The following is a 20464-nucleotide window of genomic DNA, read 5'->3' as shown; positions in this document are numbered from 1 at the left end:
TACCTTAAAATATCCCCAGTATTTTTTGTTTTTTCCCAATTTGATCGGCACTGAGAGAGGATAAAGCAAGGTGAGAAAACACTTTAAAAGGGAGTCTGGGGGTGCCTGGGTGGCTCAGTGGGTTAAAGCCTCTGCCTTCAGCTCAGGTCATGATCCCAGGGTCCTGGGATGCAAATCCGCATCTGGCTCTCTGCTCAGTAGGGAGCCTGCTTCCCCCCCACCCCCACCCACCTCTCTGCTTGCCTCTCTGCCTACTTGTAATCTCTGCCTGTCAAATAAATAAATAAAATCTTTTTTTTTTTAAAGGGGGGGATCTGTAGGTGTGAGGAGGCTTCCCTTGTGACCTAATTTCAGAACCGGAAGGAACCAAACCACTGCCCCTAACACACACTTTCTTGATAGTGACCTCTAGGTTCACAGACATTAAATCAGTTCCCCAAGAGTCCCACTCAGAAAGTCAGGTGAAGACCCTCCTCTCTGGATTTCCACTTTGTCCTTTTTATACTGCCCTATGCTGCCCCTAGCGTTAGATCAAGAAATTATAAGGAAGAGTGGAGACAGGAAAAGAGAAGCAAAGCTGGAGAGGGGTCAAAGATATTTCTAAGGAGGCAAAAAAAAAAAAAAAAAAAAAAAAGTGGAATCCCTAAGTCAAGATGCTGCAACCTTTCCCTGGACAAAAAAATAAAATAAAATAAAAAAGAAAGCACCCTGCTCGTCCTAGCATTGAAGGCACAGAACAATAGCTACCTCTGAATACCTGTGATGCTTGCTTTTAACTTTGAAAGATCAGCCTAGGGGAAGAAAGTTAATCCCTTCCTTCTCGCTCTCCACACCTTCTACTCTGACTCACGTGACTGTCGTTCCCCGAACATTTCTTTATAACATACTTCCTCACCTGGGTCTTAGACGTCTTTTCAACTCTCTCTCTCCCCCCTCACAATTCACAAATCGTTATGCTGGGCTTTCGTAAGCTGAAACATCCACATTGGCACCTTGGGTGGACAGGACAGATCGCTGGATTCATTTCAGCAAAGTCCAGAGACCATGCCCGCCACTACACCAACTCCTTCCCGGGCCCCGCCACAAACACCCACCATTTATACACACTCGGGAGACCCTCAGAGATCATTTATGTAGAAGAAGGGGTGCATTTTGTGGCTGCTGGTGCACAGCTGATGAAAATCGTGGAAAGGCGGGCGGGGGACTCCATCTGTGCCTGTGCCAAGGCGCGGAGTGGGAACAGCCTGCACGCGTCCGCGGCCGGCCTGCCCCAAGACGGCTGGCACGATCACCAACCGGGAATCGGCTGGTCCTGCGGGTGGGCAAAGGCAACGCGGCGGGGTGGAGGGCGGCGCGGAGGGTGGCGCTGGCACGTGAAAGGCCTCTTTGTGCGGGACTTGGGGGTAAGGAAGCGGTGAGCATGGAGAGCGCGGAGCCGGGACCCGGGGGCTGGGACTCTGGGACGCCGCTCCCCGCCACTCATCGGCGGCGCCGGAAAGATCTGGGTAGTGCCGTCAGGGGGCGGTGTGGCGCTGGAGGGGGTGGAGTGAAGGCCCCTAGGCTGGGTCTTCTTTGAGACCTAAGGCGAGAGAAAGACACTTCGAGAGAGCGGGAGGGAACTGAGTGATTTGCCTCCCCGCCCCCTTCCCTAGGTGGCCGAGAGATCGCGCTGGCTGGAAGGGCGCAGCCCCTCGCCCGGCGCTCGCTCAGCAGTCAGGGAGGCGAGAAAGCGGCCCCCGAGGCGGAGCCTCAGTCCTGCCCCCGGGTATCGCTGCCCCCACCTGGGGGAGAGAGGCGGGCGCCGCGCTGCCCTCCCTCTGCGCCCCCGCCGCGTGGCTTGCGGCTTATTTTCCCAGCTGGCAAGCGTCGCGCTGCAGACAAGGGAATGCCTGTGGTGAGTTGTTTATTTTGTCGAAGTTTGCGGTGGGCCAAGGGGACGTGGGGGGCGAGCAGCAGGCAGAGGCCCGGACTGTTTTGTTTAGGTCTTGGTCCACCTGTGTGGTATAAATCTGCCAGCCTCAGGGCGGCGGGGGGCCAGGGTGAGAACACCCCAACGCTCCAAAAGGCCTCTCTTGCAGACCTAGAACCACATTTGATTCTCCACTCCTGGAATCGGCTAGATCCTAGCTGACACTACTCCCCAAACCTCGGATCATTGCTTCCCGTCCCTGCTGCGTAAACGGCTGGCGCTGTAAAGGGCAGTCAGTGCCTATGACCCAGGGACAGTTGTCCATAGAAGTACCTCCAGGGTACCCTTCCCCATTTCTTGAAGATAGGCGAGCTGAGTATTTGATATGAGGGGCGCTCTTGAAACTAGTGGGAACTTATTTTGGCGACTTGTGGTGTGAAGTCCGTTCAGGCGTGTCGGGTCTGCGGAGTACCACAAACTGGGATCCAGATTGGCCAGAGTTTCCCAGACTTGAGGCTGGGGGCGGGGGCGGGGAGGAAGGTAAGCGGTTGGCTCCCAGGGGAACCCAGAGGAACCCCCCCAGGGCTGATGACAGTCACCACCGTGGCCGCGTTTGCCTGGAAGAAAAGCCTAAATACATTAGCGAGCTGGTAAAGCTTTTAAGGTCTTCTCGGGAGTCAGTGGCTGGCTAATGAGAGGTTAATTTTGTTTGGAAGAGAAGGCTGCGCTGGTTTCCTGAGATAAATGGACAGGAAGCGCATTACCTCCGCGCGCTGGCAAGCGGCTCCCAAATGCTTTTTGCACCTGCCGCTTTGAGCGGTGTGATCCGCTGCAGAGCCCGCAGGGATCGTGGGCGCCGGCTGTGTACTCTCGGGTGATGAGCCCCACTCACGCCCCGGGCCTCCTCCTTCCGGGGGCGCAGCGCTCACGCCAGGCTCTGGGGTCTTCTCTCACACCCAGGTCCTGCGTGCTCCAGAGCTCGGGGGCCCCCTGATCCCGTCAAGCCCCCTCCAGGATCGGAAGGGTTAAGAATGATGTAAGTACAATCCACTAGCTGCTTGCTGCTGGGCTGTCGGACTCCGGGCTATTTCAATCCCCGCTTTGCGGTCACCCTGGACTAGAGAGCAGGGCGGGGGTGGGGGGGCTTACTCTAGAATGGGTTGCACAAATCGTTATCGCGGTCAGCTCCCTAGCTCCTCTGTCCTAGGTGAGCCCCTCGTGTTAGATGTCTGGAAATGGAGATAAATCAACAGGGGAATAGTTAAGACAGCAGGTATAGGTTCAGGAAAAGAAACTTCTAATTCTTATTCAGAATCCATTCATGTTGCTGGCATTGTTTTAATTCTGTTCACTTACACGTTCATACCATGGGATGCTTTGCTGTGTCCTCTAATTGTGCTGTTCTGGTCTCATCTTTCCTTCCTGAAAACAAAGATGAAGAGAGAAAGAGTGCAAGTGACAAGAAATAGGGTGGGTGTGTGAGTTGGGCAAGCTGTCACGTCATGATTTTTTTTTTTTTCTGATTAAGATGTAAGACTTCTATAAGTCATTGACTTTATGGGAGGAAAATCCCCAGATTTTTTTTTACAGAATCTTAAAATCCTGCTTAACTTATGGTATTCGAGCTGGAGGAATGGATGCACTATAAGCGACCATTCACGACGCTCTTGCTTTCCAAGCCCATTCGGGATATTGCTAACAGTCCGAATTTACCCTGCGAGTATGTCAACTGACCTAAAGACTTGAAAACAGGAACCACCTTGCGGTTTAATTGTGAAAATTAACATTTTACTCAAGCAGGCTGAACACTTATGTGGTAATAAAAAATGAATTGTTAGCCTTATAAATCTTGGGCTTGTCAAATTTTACAACAGATGAGCAATAAAGCACCTTAGAAAGAAATGAAGTTTTCCCTCTGAAATACAGTTCCATTTCTATACAAGAATTTGTAGTGGCTCGAGGATGCCCTCTATTGATAAAATAATTTAGAGCACTGTGTGTTTAAGGAACAGGATACGGAGGTGGGGGAGAAGTGGCAGGGGGAGAAATCAGTGAAAGTAATGATAGCGGGAAAAAAACCCACCTAAACTGAATTTGATCCTTAACTTTTGGTTATGTGTTTTGAAGTATGATCAATAAAGTGGCATGCTTCTTTCATAGGGGTCGAATTAAATCTTGGGTTACGGGAAAAGAAACATCTTGTTGTTAGTCTTTGTTAGCAAAATACTTTGAAAAACTGCTCAGATTTGGTTACTTTTAAAAGATGTATACCAGCATTTCACTAATTTCAGCTCATGTATTTCATGTGATAATTGCAAGAGAATAAATTTTTGGTCTCATAGTATTTACTCCACAATACTATCTAAAAATCATTATCAGATAACTCTGCCTGCAAAAAGTCATTTCTCCAGGCAACTCTAAAGCTATTATTAAGCATATTATGGATATACACAAGGTTTGGATTATATCTTGGGCAGTGAAAGGTGTGTTTACCACTTGAGTCATCATAGTATGTAATAGGTAAGTAATGAAAAGTTACCGTAAAAATAGATAGACATCCTTCATTAGGGACCTAGTGGTTTGTGCAGTTCATAATGTGTCTAATGAGTAAGCCGGAGTGATCGAAGGGTTGCCCTCAATTATCCTAGTCCATTGATTAGCACATTGTTACATGTGGAGTATTAACGTGTCGGTGGTTGATACGAAATTACTAATTAGAGATTATGAGTAGTGAACCGGTACGGTTGCAAACTGTAATTTGGCTATAAGTGAATTTAAAACGGCAACCCCGAGCCTCTTGGAGGAATAGCAAAGGCAAGGACAGTGGAAGTAGCTCCTAGCCTTTGAAGCCATTCTTTAGATTAGATACCACTTCACACCTACTGATAATAAATTGGAACCTATCATCAACCTCACAACATGCTTTCCTGTGACAAGATTTGGCAACCTCTTTCCTGTCACACAATTGGGTCTTCTCCCCTCATTTTTGGATCCATCCAAGTGACAAAAGTAGAAAGTGACCTGCCACTGAATTAATGTGCTAATAGACTATGAAAATTCGTGGAAAAGCCACCGAGCAACAAGAAACGATGGCGTAATTACTCCACACTGCATTAAAAACTCACTATCCTCATTAATCTAATTACATTGTAACCGAACACGTTGAAGTTCGCCCACTCTCAGACTCCTCCCCGCTGCTTTCAGGAAGGGAAATGTCAGAGGAATAATAACGCCAGAGCCTCGCACAGCTGCCCGCGAATTCCGCCGGGAGCTGGTGGGTGCCTTCTCAGCCCATCCGATCCGTTCCCGACCGCAGGTCACATTCGGATTCCCAACGCCTCTGGGCGCTAGCTTTACAAAACGTCCGGAAAAGGCTCGGAACGCGGTTCCGCAGATGTGATTGGCTGCGAAGGGACCTGCCGCACGGCTCCGGGTAAAAGCGCCCACTTCCTCTCAGGAGCCGGAGCTGGAGCGGGAGGGACAGAGTGGGGGTGATTTAAAACACAGACACACAGACACACACACAACACAAAACCTTCAGGGGAAGTTAAACCCAATCAACATTAATTAAAGGGGAAGTCAAAAGCCGGGTGCTTTTGTTACGCCGACAAGGGAGTTGCCGTCGGCAGTTTCTGTCGGGCACGAGGAAACAGTAGATCGCGGAAAGGGGAGAGAAGAAGAGGGAGGTTGAGCCCGGGCTCGGCGGCCCGGACTCTCCGCCTGCGGACGCGGAACTCGAATTACAATGAGCACGCTGAGGGCGGGTGGAGGTGCGGCGGGGCGGGCGCTTTGGGCCCTGCGAGTGGCGGGCTGGGCCCAGAGGTCCTGCGCTTACAGCCAATGGGGTGGGAGGGAGGGGCTAGGCCGGGGGGTGGGGACGACGTGGATTGGCGCATGCGGGGAGGGCGGGGCGGCAGTGCGGGGCTGAGATTGATTGACCGTAGGTCCGCCGCGCAGAGATATCCGGGCTGCCAGCGGCTTCTCGTTAGGGCTGGGCGCGCCTCCGGTGGGTCCACGCCCGCTGAGCCCACGCTGGCCGGGACCCGGGCGCCCGCGCTTTTGGGGCCGGGCTCAGCGCTAAGCTCACCGTCTTTGTGTCTTTTCTCCCGCCCCCTGTGCCCCGCCCGCCGCCTCCGGCCGCCGCGATGCCGTTGCGCCCCGTTGCCGCCGCCGCCGCCGCCTCGCTCCGCCCGCGGCGCGCTTTTCGCTGCGGCGGTGGCGGCGGCCCGTATCCGACGCGGGCCTGAAGGAGGAAGAAGAGGAAGCGAGGAGCGTCCCCCAGTCCATGCCGCAGCCACGGCCACGGCCACGAACCCGACACGGCGCCCGCGCCGCCGCCCTCGCCGGAGCCCACGAGACCTGCATGGACGGGCATGGGCTTGAGAGCAGCACCTTCCTGCGCCGCTGCCGCCGCCTCCGCTGCTGCCGCCGGGGCTGAGCAGCGCCGCCGCCCCCAGCTCTGCCCGCCGCCCCTGGCGTTGCTGCTGCTGCTACTGCTCAGCCTCGGGCTGCTCCACGCAGGTATGAGGCGCGCGCGCGAGGGGAGCCAGCCCAGGGCCGAGTGCTTTGTTCCCAAACACCCCGGTCCCGAAGGCACACGTTGGGGCAGAAGGGCGGCGTGGCGTGGCGAGACGGGAGAGGCCTCACGGGCACCAGACCTGCACCTTTGCCGGGCTCGGGGCGCGGCGGCAGGAACACACCCGCGGGTCGAGCGACGCGCCCAGGGCGCAGTGGAGAGGCCTCTTTCCCTCCCTCCTTTTCCCTCCCTCCAGTTTCCCCGCCTTCGACTGGGACCGTTGGTAAATCTCCTTCCCAACAGCCGCTTATCAAAGATTTAGAGCGCGGGGGCGGCGGGGGCTCTGCCCCCGGGACAAATGTTCAGGGTGCTTTATTGCTCACTGTCTTGGTGTTTACTGAAAGTCGGGCTGGGATCAGGTTTCCGCCGCCGCCGCCCCCTTCGAGGGGAGACAAGGAGCCTTGTGCTGCTTCTCTGGAATTGGGGGTGGCGATGAGGGAGAGAAATCGCCCCACATGTAGAGATTTTCACCGGAATTTGAAAACTTGGGGGTTAATCTCGAAGTAACTTAAATGTCTTTAAACAGAAATTTCTTTCGTATTTGCGAAAGCTGCTTTTAATTCAGCTTTCACCCTCTTTGGGGAAACTAGTGCTTTGTGGCTCGCCGCGTGTTTTCGGGTTCCAGAAGGGGTTGACAGATCTCACAAGGCTTTCTGGAGGTCGGCGCTTCCCCTGTGGAAGCAAGAGTGAGTGGTCTGTTCTTACCGAAGTAGGCCTGCAGACGAGCCTTCTAGCAGGTGGTACTTATTTTTCTTGTGAAATAAGTTGCATTAACACAATGTTCTATGTGAGTTGTATCTCAATAAAGCCGGGGGGGGGATATTTAGGACGTTCTTTATAAGTAAGGACCACGTCTAGGAGTTTGTCTAAAGAATTTATTTAGTGTCAGACTGAAAGATAAATTCTGTTTTGAGAACAACTAGAGCATGAGATAAGTTTTTCTTCGAGACTTTTTTTGTCCTGTATTTTATGACCGCAGTCTCAACGCTCTCTGATCTGGAGAATCCTTAACTGTAATGCCACCCAACTGTGTGGAGTAGTATTTATTTATTAAGTCATAGCAGCCTTGCTAAAAATCTGGGAGGTCTTTTAAGTAATGGGGAAAAAATGTGGCATTTGAGGAGACTTAATTTACTTTTCCTAACTTTGCATTGTGATGGAACAGCTGCGTTTTAACACTCACTTGGGGAAACATAGGGTGTGATAGTCTTACAGTGATTAAGGTTTTAAATGAGTGACTTTAGAATCTTAGTAATGTCAGCCTGTTTATGGTCACATGGAAATTTTTAATCATGTGTCAAAAGCTACATTCAGGAGTGTTTTGTGTGAAGAATCTGTCTTCTTAATGTCAAAGTGTATTTTTCTTGAAATGGAAATTGAAGTATTCTTTAGAACTGTGTGTCCCTCATGACTGCTTGGATATTGTTTCCCTTCCTTGTCAGAGGGTTCTAAGACAAATTTGGAATGTGGTCCTTGAAAATTTCTTTTCTGGCCAGTAATGAAAAACTTAAGTTGTTACAATGTTTAATGTAAGCTGCCTTATTTCAAGAACTTGGGATGTGAAACTCCTCTCAGTATCTTTGAGGGTCTTCACTAAAGTCACCATTGGATTCTACCTAGAATATCTGTGGTGAGTGATACCTGTGGACAACTTGTTGGGGTGGAATGATTAATTTGGTTACAGAAAAAAAAAAGGCTTCTTTTTTGAAAGATTTCTTTGAAGAGTGTTGGTATTGAAATGCAAGGATTGTTTCTCTTCAGAGGGCCTAGTGGAGTGCTCTTTGCAGATGGGCTACCATATGTTTTATGCCTGGATCCATATAATTTGCCTCGGCACCCCATATGGCCCTGCGTTTTACTTAATTCAGCTTCAGCATATCTTATTTCTTTTATTATAAACTGGTGATTGTGCTGCAAATTCACTCGTGCAGTCCTGGCCTCAAGGAAATGGTCTTGAATGGTGAGGTCTTTGAATCATTAACGAAAGCTGTAGACCCACAAATCCTTTAGCACTTTCATTAACTGGAATGAAAACACTATCACACCAATCATTGATCATCTGACTTGAAAAAGGGAGACATCTGTAACAGCAGATTTTGTTTTCTGCCCTAGGAAATTAAAAAAGTCCTTTCATTCCCCTCCCCACCCCCACATCCACTTTAAGCAAATCTCTACAATTCCTGAATGGAGATGCAATATGGGAGTTACTTGCTTACTCATACTCTTCATGGCTTTGTTGGCTACATCCTTGAGATTGTTTCTGCTGTGCATTGTCTTGGCATCTTGACAGGAAGCTTACTTTACCGCCTATAACAGGCAAAGTGTGCGCTGTCATTATAAATTCATGAAGCCTGGATATTTCTGGGTGTATGCTGCGAATTAGTCATTATACAGGAGCCTGTGATGGGCCGAAACTGCTGACCCAGATGCACTCTCTAGTTAGCCCTCCTCTTTTCCCATCATCTCTATTTGAAAAGGCTGTTAGAAACCTCATCCCATGCAAAAGAACACAAGGAGTTCTGTTTGATGTGACATTTCTCAAAAGAACTGGCACCTGCCTGCTGGGAAAAAGGGAGAGGGGAGGAGGTCAAGGAGGGAAAAGGAGGTGGGAATCTATATTCTACTTCTCTTCCAAACAGTTACATCTGCATCTCATGCTCTTCTTACTTTGGATATTTTATGACTATTTAAAATAATTATAAGTAAATGTATGCTCGGATAGATTTTATAGACCATAAAAAGAACAAATAGGCATTGCAAGTTTAGCGGAAAGTTCCTGTCCTGTCATTTATTCATAGTCTAGGAGCTGTTCTTTACTGACTGATCTTGGCCCAGTTTTTATTTCCTTGCTTTCTCCTTGCTGTGAAATCTTATTTAAGAAGAAAAAAAAAATTGATAGAACAGTTGTCTTTTTTTAAGTTGTCAGCTATTGTTGTGAGAATCAGGAATTTAGAGCATCTGTGACCGGAGGAAGGAAAAGATTTGAGGAAAGGCACTTTATCCTGGACTTCCTTCTAGCTATTTATGATCCAGACATGACAAGGCTTTTAATATCCCTTTGTCTTGATTTTTCCAATATGTAAAATGGCTTTAATGCCTTTGAGGTTGTTGGTTGGTTTTTGGTTTTTTGAGTCAAATGGTTGAAAAGGACTTGATCTACTTTGGAGAGAGGAATTCTGTAAATATAGGAGCTGCTTTTGTCAACTCTAGAATGAGCCAGCATGAGATAGGCCAAACACATGAAGGTGTTTTTGTGATTTTTTTTTTTTAATGTGATTTAGTGATAGCTGTAAGTCCATAGCCCCAAAACAGTAATTTTTTTTTTTTTTTTAACTCACATTAGAGCCCAATCTAGACTACATTTTTCCCTTCTTGGTCTTTGAAATGTAAAAACAGTGGGAGAGGTGGCTTGAGAGGTTGTCATTCCCCAGTCTTTTCTGCTTAACTCAAGCCAGAAACAGAGATTACAGGTTATTCCATTCAGGTTTAAAAGCACCTTAATACTGGAAAGATTAAAGTATTTTTCTAAAATGATACTAGGTTTAGTTTTAAGTCTTCATCAGCTGAAGTCCTAAATCTTGATACTATCCTGAAATTTATGTCCACATCTTAAAATAATTACATATTTAATAATACTCTTTTTTTTTCCATCACCTAGAATAAGAATTATAAAATATTTTATGCCTGGAGCAAATCACAAAAACAACCTCCTCTCATTTCTGAGCTGAGGAGTCTAAGACTTGAAAGTATTGAAACTTTCTCCAGTTTAGAGACCTAAAAAGAATGTTTAAGTAACACAAAGTACGTGTTAAAATTAGTTTCTATAAAACTTGAGATGGATGTTTAGGAAAAGTATTTTTCTTTTCAGTAATTCTAGCATTCCCAGTTTATGGATCAGAATATAAAACTGACGCACACAACTGACCTAGTATTGGCAATTCTTGTATCTTTTTATGCTTTGAGAGATTTTTAATTTTTTAAAAAAGATTTTTTTTTTTTTGAGAGTGTGTGTGCATGTGGTGGGGGGGGGTAGTGGTGGAGGCAGGCAGGAGGAGCAGAGGAAGAGGGACTAGCAGACTTCACAGTGAGCTGGGCATGGGGCTCAATCCCAAGATGATGAGATCCTCACCTGAGCTGAAATCAAGAGTTGGGTGTTCAACCACCTGAGACACCCAGGCGCCCCTTAATTTTTTTATATGAGGAGCTAGTGGCAAAACATAATTTGAAAATTGACTTTTTTAAAAAGTAAGGCAGTAGGAGTTGGGGTTATTTAAAATTATTTTAGCTTTGCTTAAATCATTAGGTGTATCTGAACTGTCGACTTAAGGAAAGAAGTCATTTATATATATTCTAAGAATTCTGTGTGCTGTAGTTCCCTGGTTCTCTTTTTTTGTTTTTTTTTTTAAGATTTTATTTATTTATTTGACAGACAGAGATCACAAGTAGGCAGAGAGAGAGAGAGGAGGAAGCAGGCTCCCTGCTGAGCAGAGAGCCCGATGTGGGGCTCTATCCCAGGACACCGAGATCATGACCTGAGCCGAAGGCAGAGGCTTTAACCCACTGAGCGACCCAGGCGCCCCCCTGGTTCTCTTTCTATAAAACAGTCGGTGGAATCAACTGTCCTTGCAGTATGATTTCAATCTGGTGTCCATTTTGATTTAGTGTACCTTTCCTGATGACCTGCTTGTGATCTGGGATCCAGTAGTGATGAATGTTAAGGGAGAAGTAAATACACAGCTTGATCCAATGAGTCACTCTATTTTTTTAAGAGAACAGTTAGATTTCACAGCATCTAGGAGATTGTCAGTTTATGTACAGTTCCTTAATAAATACCCCTAAGGAAATACAGAATAACTTAGTACCTGGATTTTTTCTTGTTACCCTGTAGCTGTACTAGAGTCAGGTAAAGGGGTTGTAACTAATCATGCTATAATTTAGGGGTCCCAACCTGAGGTGTGAAGCCTTAATTGTGGTTTTGTGCATAGACGCTATGCTTTCCAAAGCAAATGACTTACGCCCTCTACAAAATCAAAACAAAGTTCACATCTTTGGCTTGGCCTTAGAGCAAAGGAATCTTTCTCAAAATCTGTAAACAATAGCAGGGGTGAAAAGGTACTCCATTTAGCCATTCCCTTATAATTTTCATGTAAGAATACTGGGCCAGACTCATGTTCACTCACATCAGCTCATGATTTCAAGTTTTAAGGTAACTAATTACATGCAGTTTTTCTCCCAGTGGCTGAATTTGTGAGAGACACAGAAGCACAATGCAACCCTATTTCTGAAGGCCTTCTTAAAATAGGAGGATACGAGATAGAACAAACAGTTTCCAAAGGAGGATGTCATTTTCTCATGAAGCTCAGGAAATTGCAAAGTGTTCAAAAAAATGTTGGGTCTTATCTTCTTTCTCATAGGTGACTGCCAACAGCCGGCCCAATGTCGAATCCAGAAATGTACCACGGACTTTGTGGCCCTGACTTCGCACCTGAACTCTGCCATTGACGGCTTTGACTCTGAGTTTTGCAAGGCTCTGCGTGCCTATGCTGGCTGCACCCAGCGAACTTCAAAAGCCTGCCGTGGTAACCTGGTATACCATTCTGCTGTGTTGGGTATCAGTGACCTCATGAGCCAGAGGAACTGTTCTAAGGATGGACCCACATCCTCTACCAACCCTGAAGTGACCCATGACCCTTGTAACTATCACAGCCACGCAGGAGCCAGAGAACACGGGGGAGGGGATCTGAACCCTCCTGGTTACCTTTTTTGTGGCTTGTTCGGAGATCCTCACCTTAGAACTTTCAAGGATCACTTTCAGACGTGCAAAGTGGAAGGAGCCTGGCCACTCATAGATAATAATTATCTTTCAGTTCAAGTGACGAATGTGCCTGTGGTCCCTGGATCCAGTGCTACTGCTACAAATAAAGTAAGTATACTTTTTTCCTTCTGACTTGTAACTTGCAGGTGTTTTGATTCTTTTTTTTTTTAGGTGTTTTGATTCTTAAGCAGTTTTTTTTCTTTGGACAATTTTTGAAGTATGATACAGAAGACCTAGTTTAAAAGGAACTTTTTCTTGTTTTTGGCAAGCAGTTAACAGGGTGAATGGAGGATTAAATGAAAATTATTTAGTAAAGGATTTCTCACTGAAATCCTAGGGCTTATGTAAAATGTGGGTCTAAGTTTAAGCAGTGATACGAACATTTAAAAAACACAAGTTGAGTTTCTATGAAGAGACAGGTTAGTTTAATGGGAAAATGTATACTTTTTTTTTCTGTGATGTCTTTTTTGAGTGTGACTCTTGTCACTTTGGTTTCTAAATCCAACTTTTCTGATGACTCGCTTGGGTGTTCGGAGAAAGCTCTGAAACCTGGGGCAATAGCCCATCAGGAAACATAATTTATTGGAAATTTGGAAACTGTAGTAAAATACAATGGCTATAGGCCAGCTTCCTAGTAGCAAACCCAGAGTATTTTCGTTATTAACCTTGTCATGACTAAGCAATTTTAGAATTGGATATTGTGGAACAGTGATATATAATGTGTATGTAATCTCAGGAAAACAATTTAATGAAGAAACCAGGGGGAAAACTGACAAAAGTAAGTTCAGCTAATCCTGCCTGTCTGTATTCTTGTTTGTTTGTATGTTTGTTTGTTTTAAAGAAACTGATACCTAATAGAGTTCATTTAAGTCAACTTTAAGGCGCCAGTGTCAGTGCAAGTGGGTGAAGGTTCCCAGTTGCCAGTGAGTGCTAATTCAGGCATTAGTAAGTAAATGTAGAGGTCAGAAAAGGTTATCCAGAAGAAAGACTGTCCTAAGTAACCAGCTCCTGCCCAGTCTCCCCTAATCACAAAAATCACACAGAACTGTTTCATCTTACTCAATTTCCTTTATTCATCAGTTGGTTTAGACTAAAATGTAATTGACAAGGATCAAGCTTTCGTGATATTTATGACTGTTCTTTTGATTCCAGGACACCCTCCCTTGCCTCCAAACATGGGTGGCATGTTTTTTAAGTGAATTTGAATTATTTTACTTGGCATTTTGAGGAGGTAATTTTATAGCACCTCCAGAGATACCTAGAGACACCCAGGGGTCTCACAAATCTAAGATTAGAAGTCATTGCTCAGAACAAAGAAGTCTGTTACATTAGTCCAGCCATCTAGGGGAACTCAAAAATGTTTACACTTCAGCTCCCAATAAAAGCCCAGGCTTGCCTTTCCAAATCCTACATCTCAAATAAACCTTTCCTCCACTGGTTTTTATAAGTATGTAAATAATTTTTCCTATCTGTATGTTAAAATATGTGTTGGCTTAAGTTACAGTAGAAAGTTACACAATTATGAAGTTATAAGACAAACTATGGCCAAAAATCCATCATTGCTGCAGCGTCTTACGGCATAAAACCTGGGAATAGCCTTTAGGGAAAACGTGAGACCAAAAAATCAAAAAAGCAGTTCCACTGGGAATGGACAAAGTCATCATCGATGGTGTAGGTAACTGAGGGCTTGGAGGGCCGTCAGCGGTACTTTGGAGAGTAGCGGGTGCTTTGTGCATGGGGAAATACTCAAGCCTTAAATTTAATTTTCCATGCCTTCCATCCAATCATGTGTCACTTCTGCTTGTTAATTAGCCTTTCAAAATTCTGTACTTTTTAGTGATCGTTTTGGAATTAATTGGGACATCCAGTTACCTTTTGAGTATCAATATTCTATAAATGGAACAGTTGACACTGAAATACTTTAGGTTGGGATCCATTTCATTTGTGATCAGGTCTGCCATCATTTTTAGCAAATGAATAAGAAGTACAGCTTCGTTTTCTTTCACAGTTTGATAAGGATCAAAAGTTTTGCCCTTTCCAAAAGGGATGTGGGAGGCAAGCTGTGCTCTGACTTAAATTCCAGCAGACAATGAGAATACTTGGTCTTTAAGTGCACTGTTGGAAAGTAGTTCCCACATCTGGTGACCATGCTGTTCAGGAGCCCATGATTCTGTGGCTTCACCTGCCTCTGATAGTTGTGGGGTTTCTTTCCTTCTGTTTTTTGCAGCTCTCTCCAAAGCTCCCAAAAGCATCTGGAAAGTTACTGCTAAAGACCTATCTCAGTGCTGGTGTGACCTGTGCTGGTGAAGCACAACTAAAGGCCTAAAATTTTGCAGTGCCATTTCCTTTCACCTACCCAGGGCCAAAATGAAACCTTTTAAAAATTCTAAGCAATGAAAAAATGATGGTAATAAAAATAACGCTGAGGCAAAAAATACATTTGAAGTAAGTTCCCAAAAAGATCTGATTTTTTTTAATGTCTACTGCAATACTTTAAAAAAAAAAAAAAACCTTTCAGAAGATTTTTTTGTACAGGTCTCCGCTCGACTGAGCCCACAAACATGTACATAGACCAGCTGCTTGGTAACTTAGCACTGCACTTGACAGATAACCGTATCATCCTTGGGGTTGGGCATTTTTAATGACCTATGTGCTCGGTGTTGCTAGCTGGAAAAGCTGACCAGTGCTGTGGTAGAGGTTGGTCAGCTGTGCTGCTGAAATTGTCATCTGTAAGCACTTACTCATTTCAATACCTTCAGCACTGAACTAAGTCACTGAGCCAGGGTTTGAGGCATAGTGAGGTCCTTAAGACAGTACCTCAGTCCTGGGAATGTGGCTCCTTGAGCAAGCAGTCTCGGGGTCCTCTTTGTGATCCCTAACTGCCTTTAAGTACCATTCTCTCATCACAAAAAGATAAAAGATGAGGGGAAAAATACCTAAACTGAATAAAAGAAAGTGAAATCCTCTGCATTCAAGGGGCCTTTTCCTTCGTCCACAGAGCAGGCAGCGAGTTAAGGGCAGCTAGACCTGCGGCACTCGGCAGTGTGGCCTTAGCTCCCCTCCTCGTCTCCTCTCTGTCCCCCTGTCCTGGGTACCTTAGTGTGGTGCTACTTGTGGAAGCATACCTTGAGGTATGCTTCCTCAAGGCCATTTGTGCTTTTAGCCACACACACACACACACACACACACGCCACCCCCCCCACCCCCACCCCCCCATGCCTGTCTGTCTCCCTCTCTTCAGAAGAGTCTTGTGCAGTTGCCACTTTGCCAGGAGGTGTGCTCCTAAAGGGGAGGCCAGGGCTAGCTTTCTGTCTCCACCTCAGGGGCTGCGGGGCTTTCTGGCACACCTGCCCACCTCAACTGAGATCCACACCAGCTCCAGGCCATCTCCCCCACCTTTGGCACGAGCAGCGGCTGCAGGCCTGCAGGCGCTAGAGAGGAGAGATGAGAGGGACAGGCTTAGAACTGGCAGAGTTGGCTAAATAGGAAAGAAAAGCAGTTTTTATTTTGCGGGGAGAAGGAAACTTCTTAGGTTCCAAAGAGGACCCATGTACCTAGCTCCCCTGGGCCTCAGACCGGTAACTAGGCTAGATCACCTAGCCTAGTTACAACCATGTGCAAATGGTTATCTCCTGTTCCACCTCTCGCGCAGTCCCTTTGCCAGCCCCTTCATCTCCTGTGTATCTGTTTCTGTTCAGGTGGACTCTAAGGATTTGTATATGCCACGGCTATAGAAAGTGATTTTGCAGTGAATTCTCTGATAAGATTCTGTACTTTACAGATACGTTCCTAGCAGTGTGTATTAAGATTGCCAGTCTCTCGGGTACATTTAAAGTGATTCCTTTTCCAAAAAATTTCAGGAATGCATTTACTGTACACCTAAACAATGGGAATACTTTTCAAACTTACTTTTTACAAGTGCTTTGGATACCTTTGGTTTATATTTCTATTTGTTTTAATGTAATCGTGTCCTTTTCCATCACTCCAGCTTTGTTATCCTGTCCTTCAATCTCAGTAAAACAAAATTATGAGTAGAAGGGGAGGTGGGGGGGTTGACAGCAGGTTCCTTTATAGATCTGCTACAGAAATTTCCATACTTCCTCCTTGAGTGAGAAAAATGGTTTACCTTAAAGTGTTTGCATTTGGGAAAGAGGTGTGTTGTTTGTCTTCACCAGGCCAGGTGACTGCAAGCCAGGTGGGTGAGTGCTGCAGCGCGCCTCGCATGTTACTGCTATGGCTCCAGGCTTCCAGCTCCTGGTAATCCCATGGGCAGTAGCACCAGTGCCTATCCAAAGCGTGGGAAGAGGGCCAGGCCCGGCAGTTATCTATTTTTTAAAGTCCCTCAGTCCCAGTTTCCAGCTACTTTCTGGGAAATGGCCTGAAAATTATTATAATTATCCCTCAATCCCAGATTCCAGCTACTTTCTGGGAAATGCCTGAAAACTTGGACTGGTTGATGATAGTAGAGATCATCTAAGGAAGACTTAGATTGTTCGGTTTGTTCTTGCTTTCTCTCTCCTTCCTTCAAACTGTGTAACCCACGGTGTTCCCTCACAACAACACATCCTCCTTTGTGGGGTCCTAGAGCCCGAGTTGAGTCCTCCCCTCTTTTCTGATGCCCCTTCGCTTATAGCTGCTGTTCACAGCGGTATACAGGCTTGTTAACTAGTGTTCTGGACCCATTCGCTATTGGAGAATAGGGAAAAGCCGGGCATGCCTGCATTTCAAAGTTTCTCAACTGTCATTTTAAGCAATCTCTGGATCAAGGTTGGAGAAACCATCTTCTTTAAACCCCAGGCCAAGTGCATTTTCTTTGTGGCCATGTGTTTGCCCCCCCACACTTTGTTTTTTAGTATCTTTAGAGAGATAGTCTGAGCTACACAATAGGGATCATTCTTGTTTTTATCAACTAAAGACAGTGCCTCATACTCCAGTGGCAGGATTGTATTGTGCATCTATGGAGACTGTTCTTGGATGTTGCATTGTTACAGAGAGGGCAGTGGTGTTTTCTTTAAAATTATAGAGCCCTGGGGTGCCGGGGCGGCTCAGTGGGTTAAAGCCTCTGCCTTCGGCTCAGGTCATGATCCTGGGGTCCTGGGATCGAGCCCCTCATCTGGCTCTCTGCTCAGCAGGGAGCCTGCTTCCCTTTCTCTCTCTCTGCCTGCCTCTCTGTCTACTTGTGATCTCTGTCTGTCAAATAAATAAATAAAATCTTTAAAAAAGCCCTTTCTTTCCAGGGATCACAAACTTTCTTGCAGATACATTGCAACTAACTTTTAATGGCTGAAATTGCTCTTTCTTTTGTTACGAGTATCTGTTACATAGGAAATTCTTGCCATCTCTTTATAATAGCTCCTCATCTTGGTCTTCGTTTTTGCAAAAATGGTTACCAAACAGAAAGAGAGGGACTGATTGAGGCATGTTGGGGAACGGATGGGGAAGAAGTTTGCAGTTGTAGCTTCCTGCTCAGTGTAGCCTTTTCTCTGATAAAAACGTATGATTAACTCAGCATTGCATTGGAACCCACTGTGTGTCACAGGGCCCCCTTTGGGGGTGAGGAAACGGTGAGGGAGATACAGGGGGGTCTGTCTCCCTCTCAATCGAAGCACAGAACAAACATGCAGCAGTCGGTGGAGCATTGTGGGCTTTGTGTGTAAAACTAGCCGTTCAGGGTTTTTTTCTAGAACGTTGGTAGACCGGCTCTCGGTGTTCCTACTTAGCAAGTTGTCACTGGTGTCAAGAAAGGCTAGAGAGGTGGACTGATGTAGCCAGCGCATAACTGTCCCCCTGCTCGCGGTCACAGTTCACTGTTTTTACTCCCAGGATTTGGCACAGTCTCCCTTTCCACCTACCACAGTCAAGGTGGCCCCTCACTTACACTTGGATTTCTGTATTCCCAGCAGGGTCTAGAACCCTGGCTGCCACTTTTTTAAAGGTTATTGGTCTTTAATACCAATAGCTTTCTAGAATTTGACCGTCAGAGTCTCCAATTCTTAAATTCATTTTTCTGGGTCCTGTCTCATTTTTAAAACCCATGAAAGCATGTTGTCAGTGACCTCCTCCTCCCTGAATTTACTTATTGTAGAAAGAATATTGAAACTGTGAAGAACAGAAGAGCAGAGGTCAGCTATAATTCCAGGTGGTAATGTTCTTAATTTTTCCCTTTCCCATTTCCTGCATAGCTCCTGTTTGTATTGGATGTAAGGTTTGAGGCCCAGGAAGTACTCAACTTTGTTTCATACAGGTTCAACAAATTTTCTGGAGGTAAAAGGATTTCCAAGTATGAGGGAGGGGAAGGGCAGGCAGAAAAAGGAGGAGAAATTATTAGCTGTATGGTATATCCATAAGTGTGAAAGATCATTTTATAAGATAAGTGGGCCTACCTTGGTTATTGTTTATGCTGTACTTGTCTTTTTTTTTTTTTTTTTGAAGATTTTGTTTATTTGAGAGCATAAGAGAGAGAGCTGAGCATGCATGCATGCATGAGCGGGGGCTGGGGGGGTACAGTGGGCGAGCAGACCCCCCACTGAGCAAGGAGCCCAATGTGGGGCTCTATCCCGGGACCCCGGGACCATGACCTGAGCTGAGCCTAAGGCAGACGCTGAACCGACTGAGCCACTGAGGCGTCCCTGTACTTTCTGTATAGGCTGCATATCATCACGTTGTCCGTGTGCATGTAAATACTCTGCGTAATGATCTTTTACCATCTTAATTCTCTAGAATGAAGAGACTTAAAGATGTTAGTAGAAACCATTTAAAATTGTATAAAGTTTATATCTGCGTATCTACTGAGTTCTGTATTTTGAATCATCCCTCACTGTGCCACTCCCTCTGTCCCAGCTGTGGTTTAGGAGGAGGAGGAGACTTTTCAAAATATCCCCCATTTGTAAATGAAAATAACCCAACTCCTGCCCAAGCCAGGCAGGATTCCATCACTGTGCTGTGGGCCTCTGCTGCTTCTAAACAGAGCCTCGCTGCTCCACAGTTGAAACCAGAAGCACAGGCCAAGTCTGATACACAGCTGAGAGTTAGAACTGCTTTCACTGTGGCATTTCCCAGTGTCCCTCTGCCCTGCCAGATTTTCTGTGAGTCAGAATTTTGAGAGGAAGGGGCGAGAAGGAAACCTTGGATAGTTGGTACTTTTCTCTTGGCTTCAATTAACGCTAACCAAACAGTTTCTGCCAGTGTGGAATGTGGCACGTCACAAGTTACCTACAGTAATGAACAAGGCAAAATCTACCTTGCCCATTCCGTCTTTATTTGTTTCGACTGCAGTAGAACTTGCTCTTCCACCGTTCTGAATTTTGTGTTCTCGTGGGTGGGGTAACGTAAGGACGTTTTATTTTTTTTTTTTTTTTTTTTTTTTTTTTTTTTTAAAGATTTTATTTATTTATTTGACAGACAGAGATCACAAGTAGGCAGAGAGGCAGGCAGAGAGAGAGAGGGAAGCAGGCTCCCCACTGAGCAGAGAGCCCGATGCGGGACTCGATCCCAGGACCCTGAGATCATGACCCGAGCCGAAGGCAGCGGCTTAACCCACTGAGCCACCCAGGCGCCCCGTAAGGACGTTTTAAACTGCTCAGCTTGTAGGTGATAACCAACAAGAACAGCAACACACATGCAAGGTACAGACTCGAACTAGACGGGCTTGCAGTGCCAACACCGCACTGTTGCTTGTAGAAGGAGCTTTCGGCGAAACTGGGTCTGTGGCAAGAGGAGTTCTTTGTGTCCTAGTTAGCTAGTTATTTTAAGAGTGGGAGCCAAAAGAATGTTTGGCTAATTCCGGTGGGGTTCTTTGAGTGTTAGAACACAGTCTGTATACTGTGAGCAGATTGATAGGACGGCATTTAAACCCTAAGTTCTCTTCTGCTCTGCATTTGCTTCTGACGTGTAGGGGGTCAGGGTTTAATCTCTAGATCTAAAGGTGTGGGAGAGTGAGTCCTTGTGTCCCCCTCTGCGCTTCTGTGCTTTGCTGCCTGCCTCTCACCCTGCCTCAGGCCAGTGGAGACAGAGGATATTGTTTTGTAGCATTTCAGTTAAATGGCTTCTTGAAATAGAGGGTCACCGCCTCTAACCACCTCTTTTGTGAATGGGCTTTTTTTTTTTTTTAATAGTCCTGGGAACTTGAAATTGAACCTAGAAGTGGTAGAGTGTGACTGTACTG

At 46.0% G+C, this 20464-nt stretch overlaps 1 protein-coding gene across 1 annotated transcript in view; it reads left to right on the top strand.

Moving 5' to 3' along the window:
• Positions 1-1574: 1574 nt before the first annotated feature.
• RGMB (repulsive guidance molecule BMP co-receptor b) overlaps positions 1575-20464 on the top strand; it is a 30039-nt gene continuing 11149 nt past the window's right edge. The window contains exons 1-4 of the mRNA XM_080804960.1: positions 1575-1894; positions 2870-2945; positions 6159-6430; positions 11900-12408. Of these exons, the coding sequence (XP_080661086.1) occupies positions 2941-2945; positions 6159-6430; positions 11900-12408 (786 nt within the window). The 5' untranslated portion in view covers positions 1575-1894; positions 2870-2940. The remainder of the gene's footprint in view (positions 1895-2869; positions 2946-6158; positions 6431-11899; positions 12409-20464) is intronic.

The sequence above is a fragment of the Martes martes genome (assembly GCF_963455335.1).
Source record: "Martes martes genome assembly, chromosome: 5".
Classification (NCBI taxonomy): domain Eukaryota; kingdom Metazoa; phylum Chordata; class Mammalia; order Carnivora; family Mustelidae; genus Martes; species Martes martes.
The sequence above is the reverse complement of the archived record's forward strand: the minus strand, read 5'-3'. Positions and strand labels throughout refer to the sequence as shown.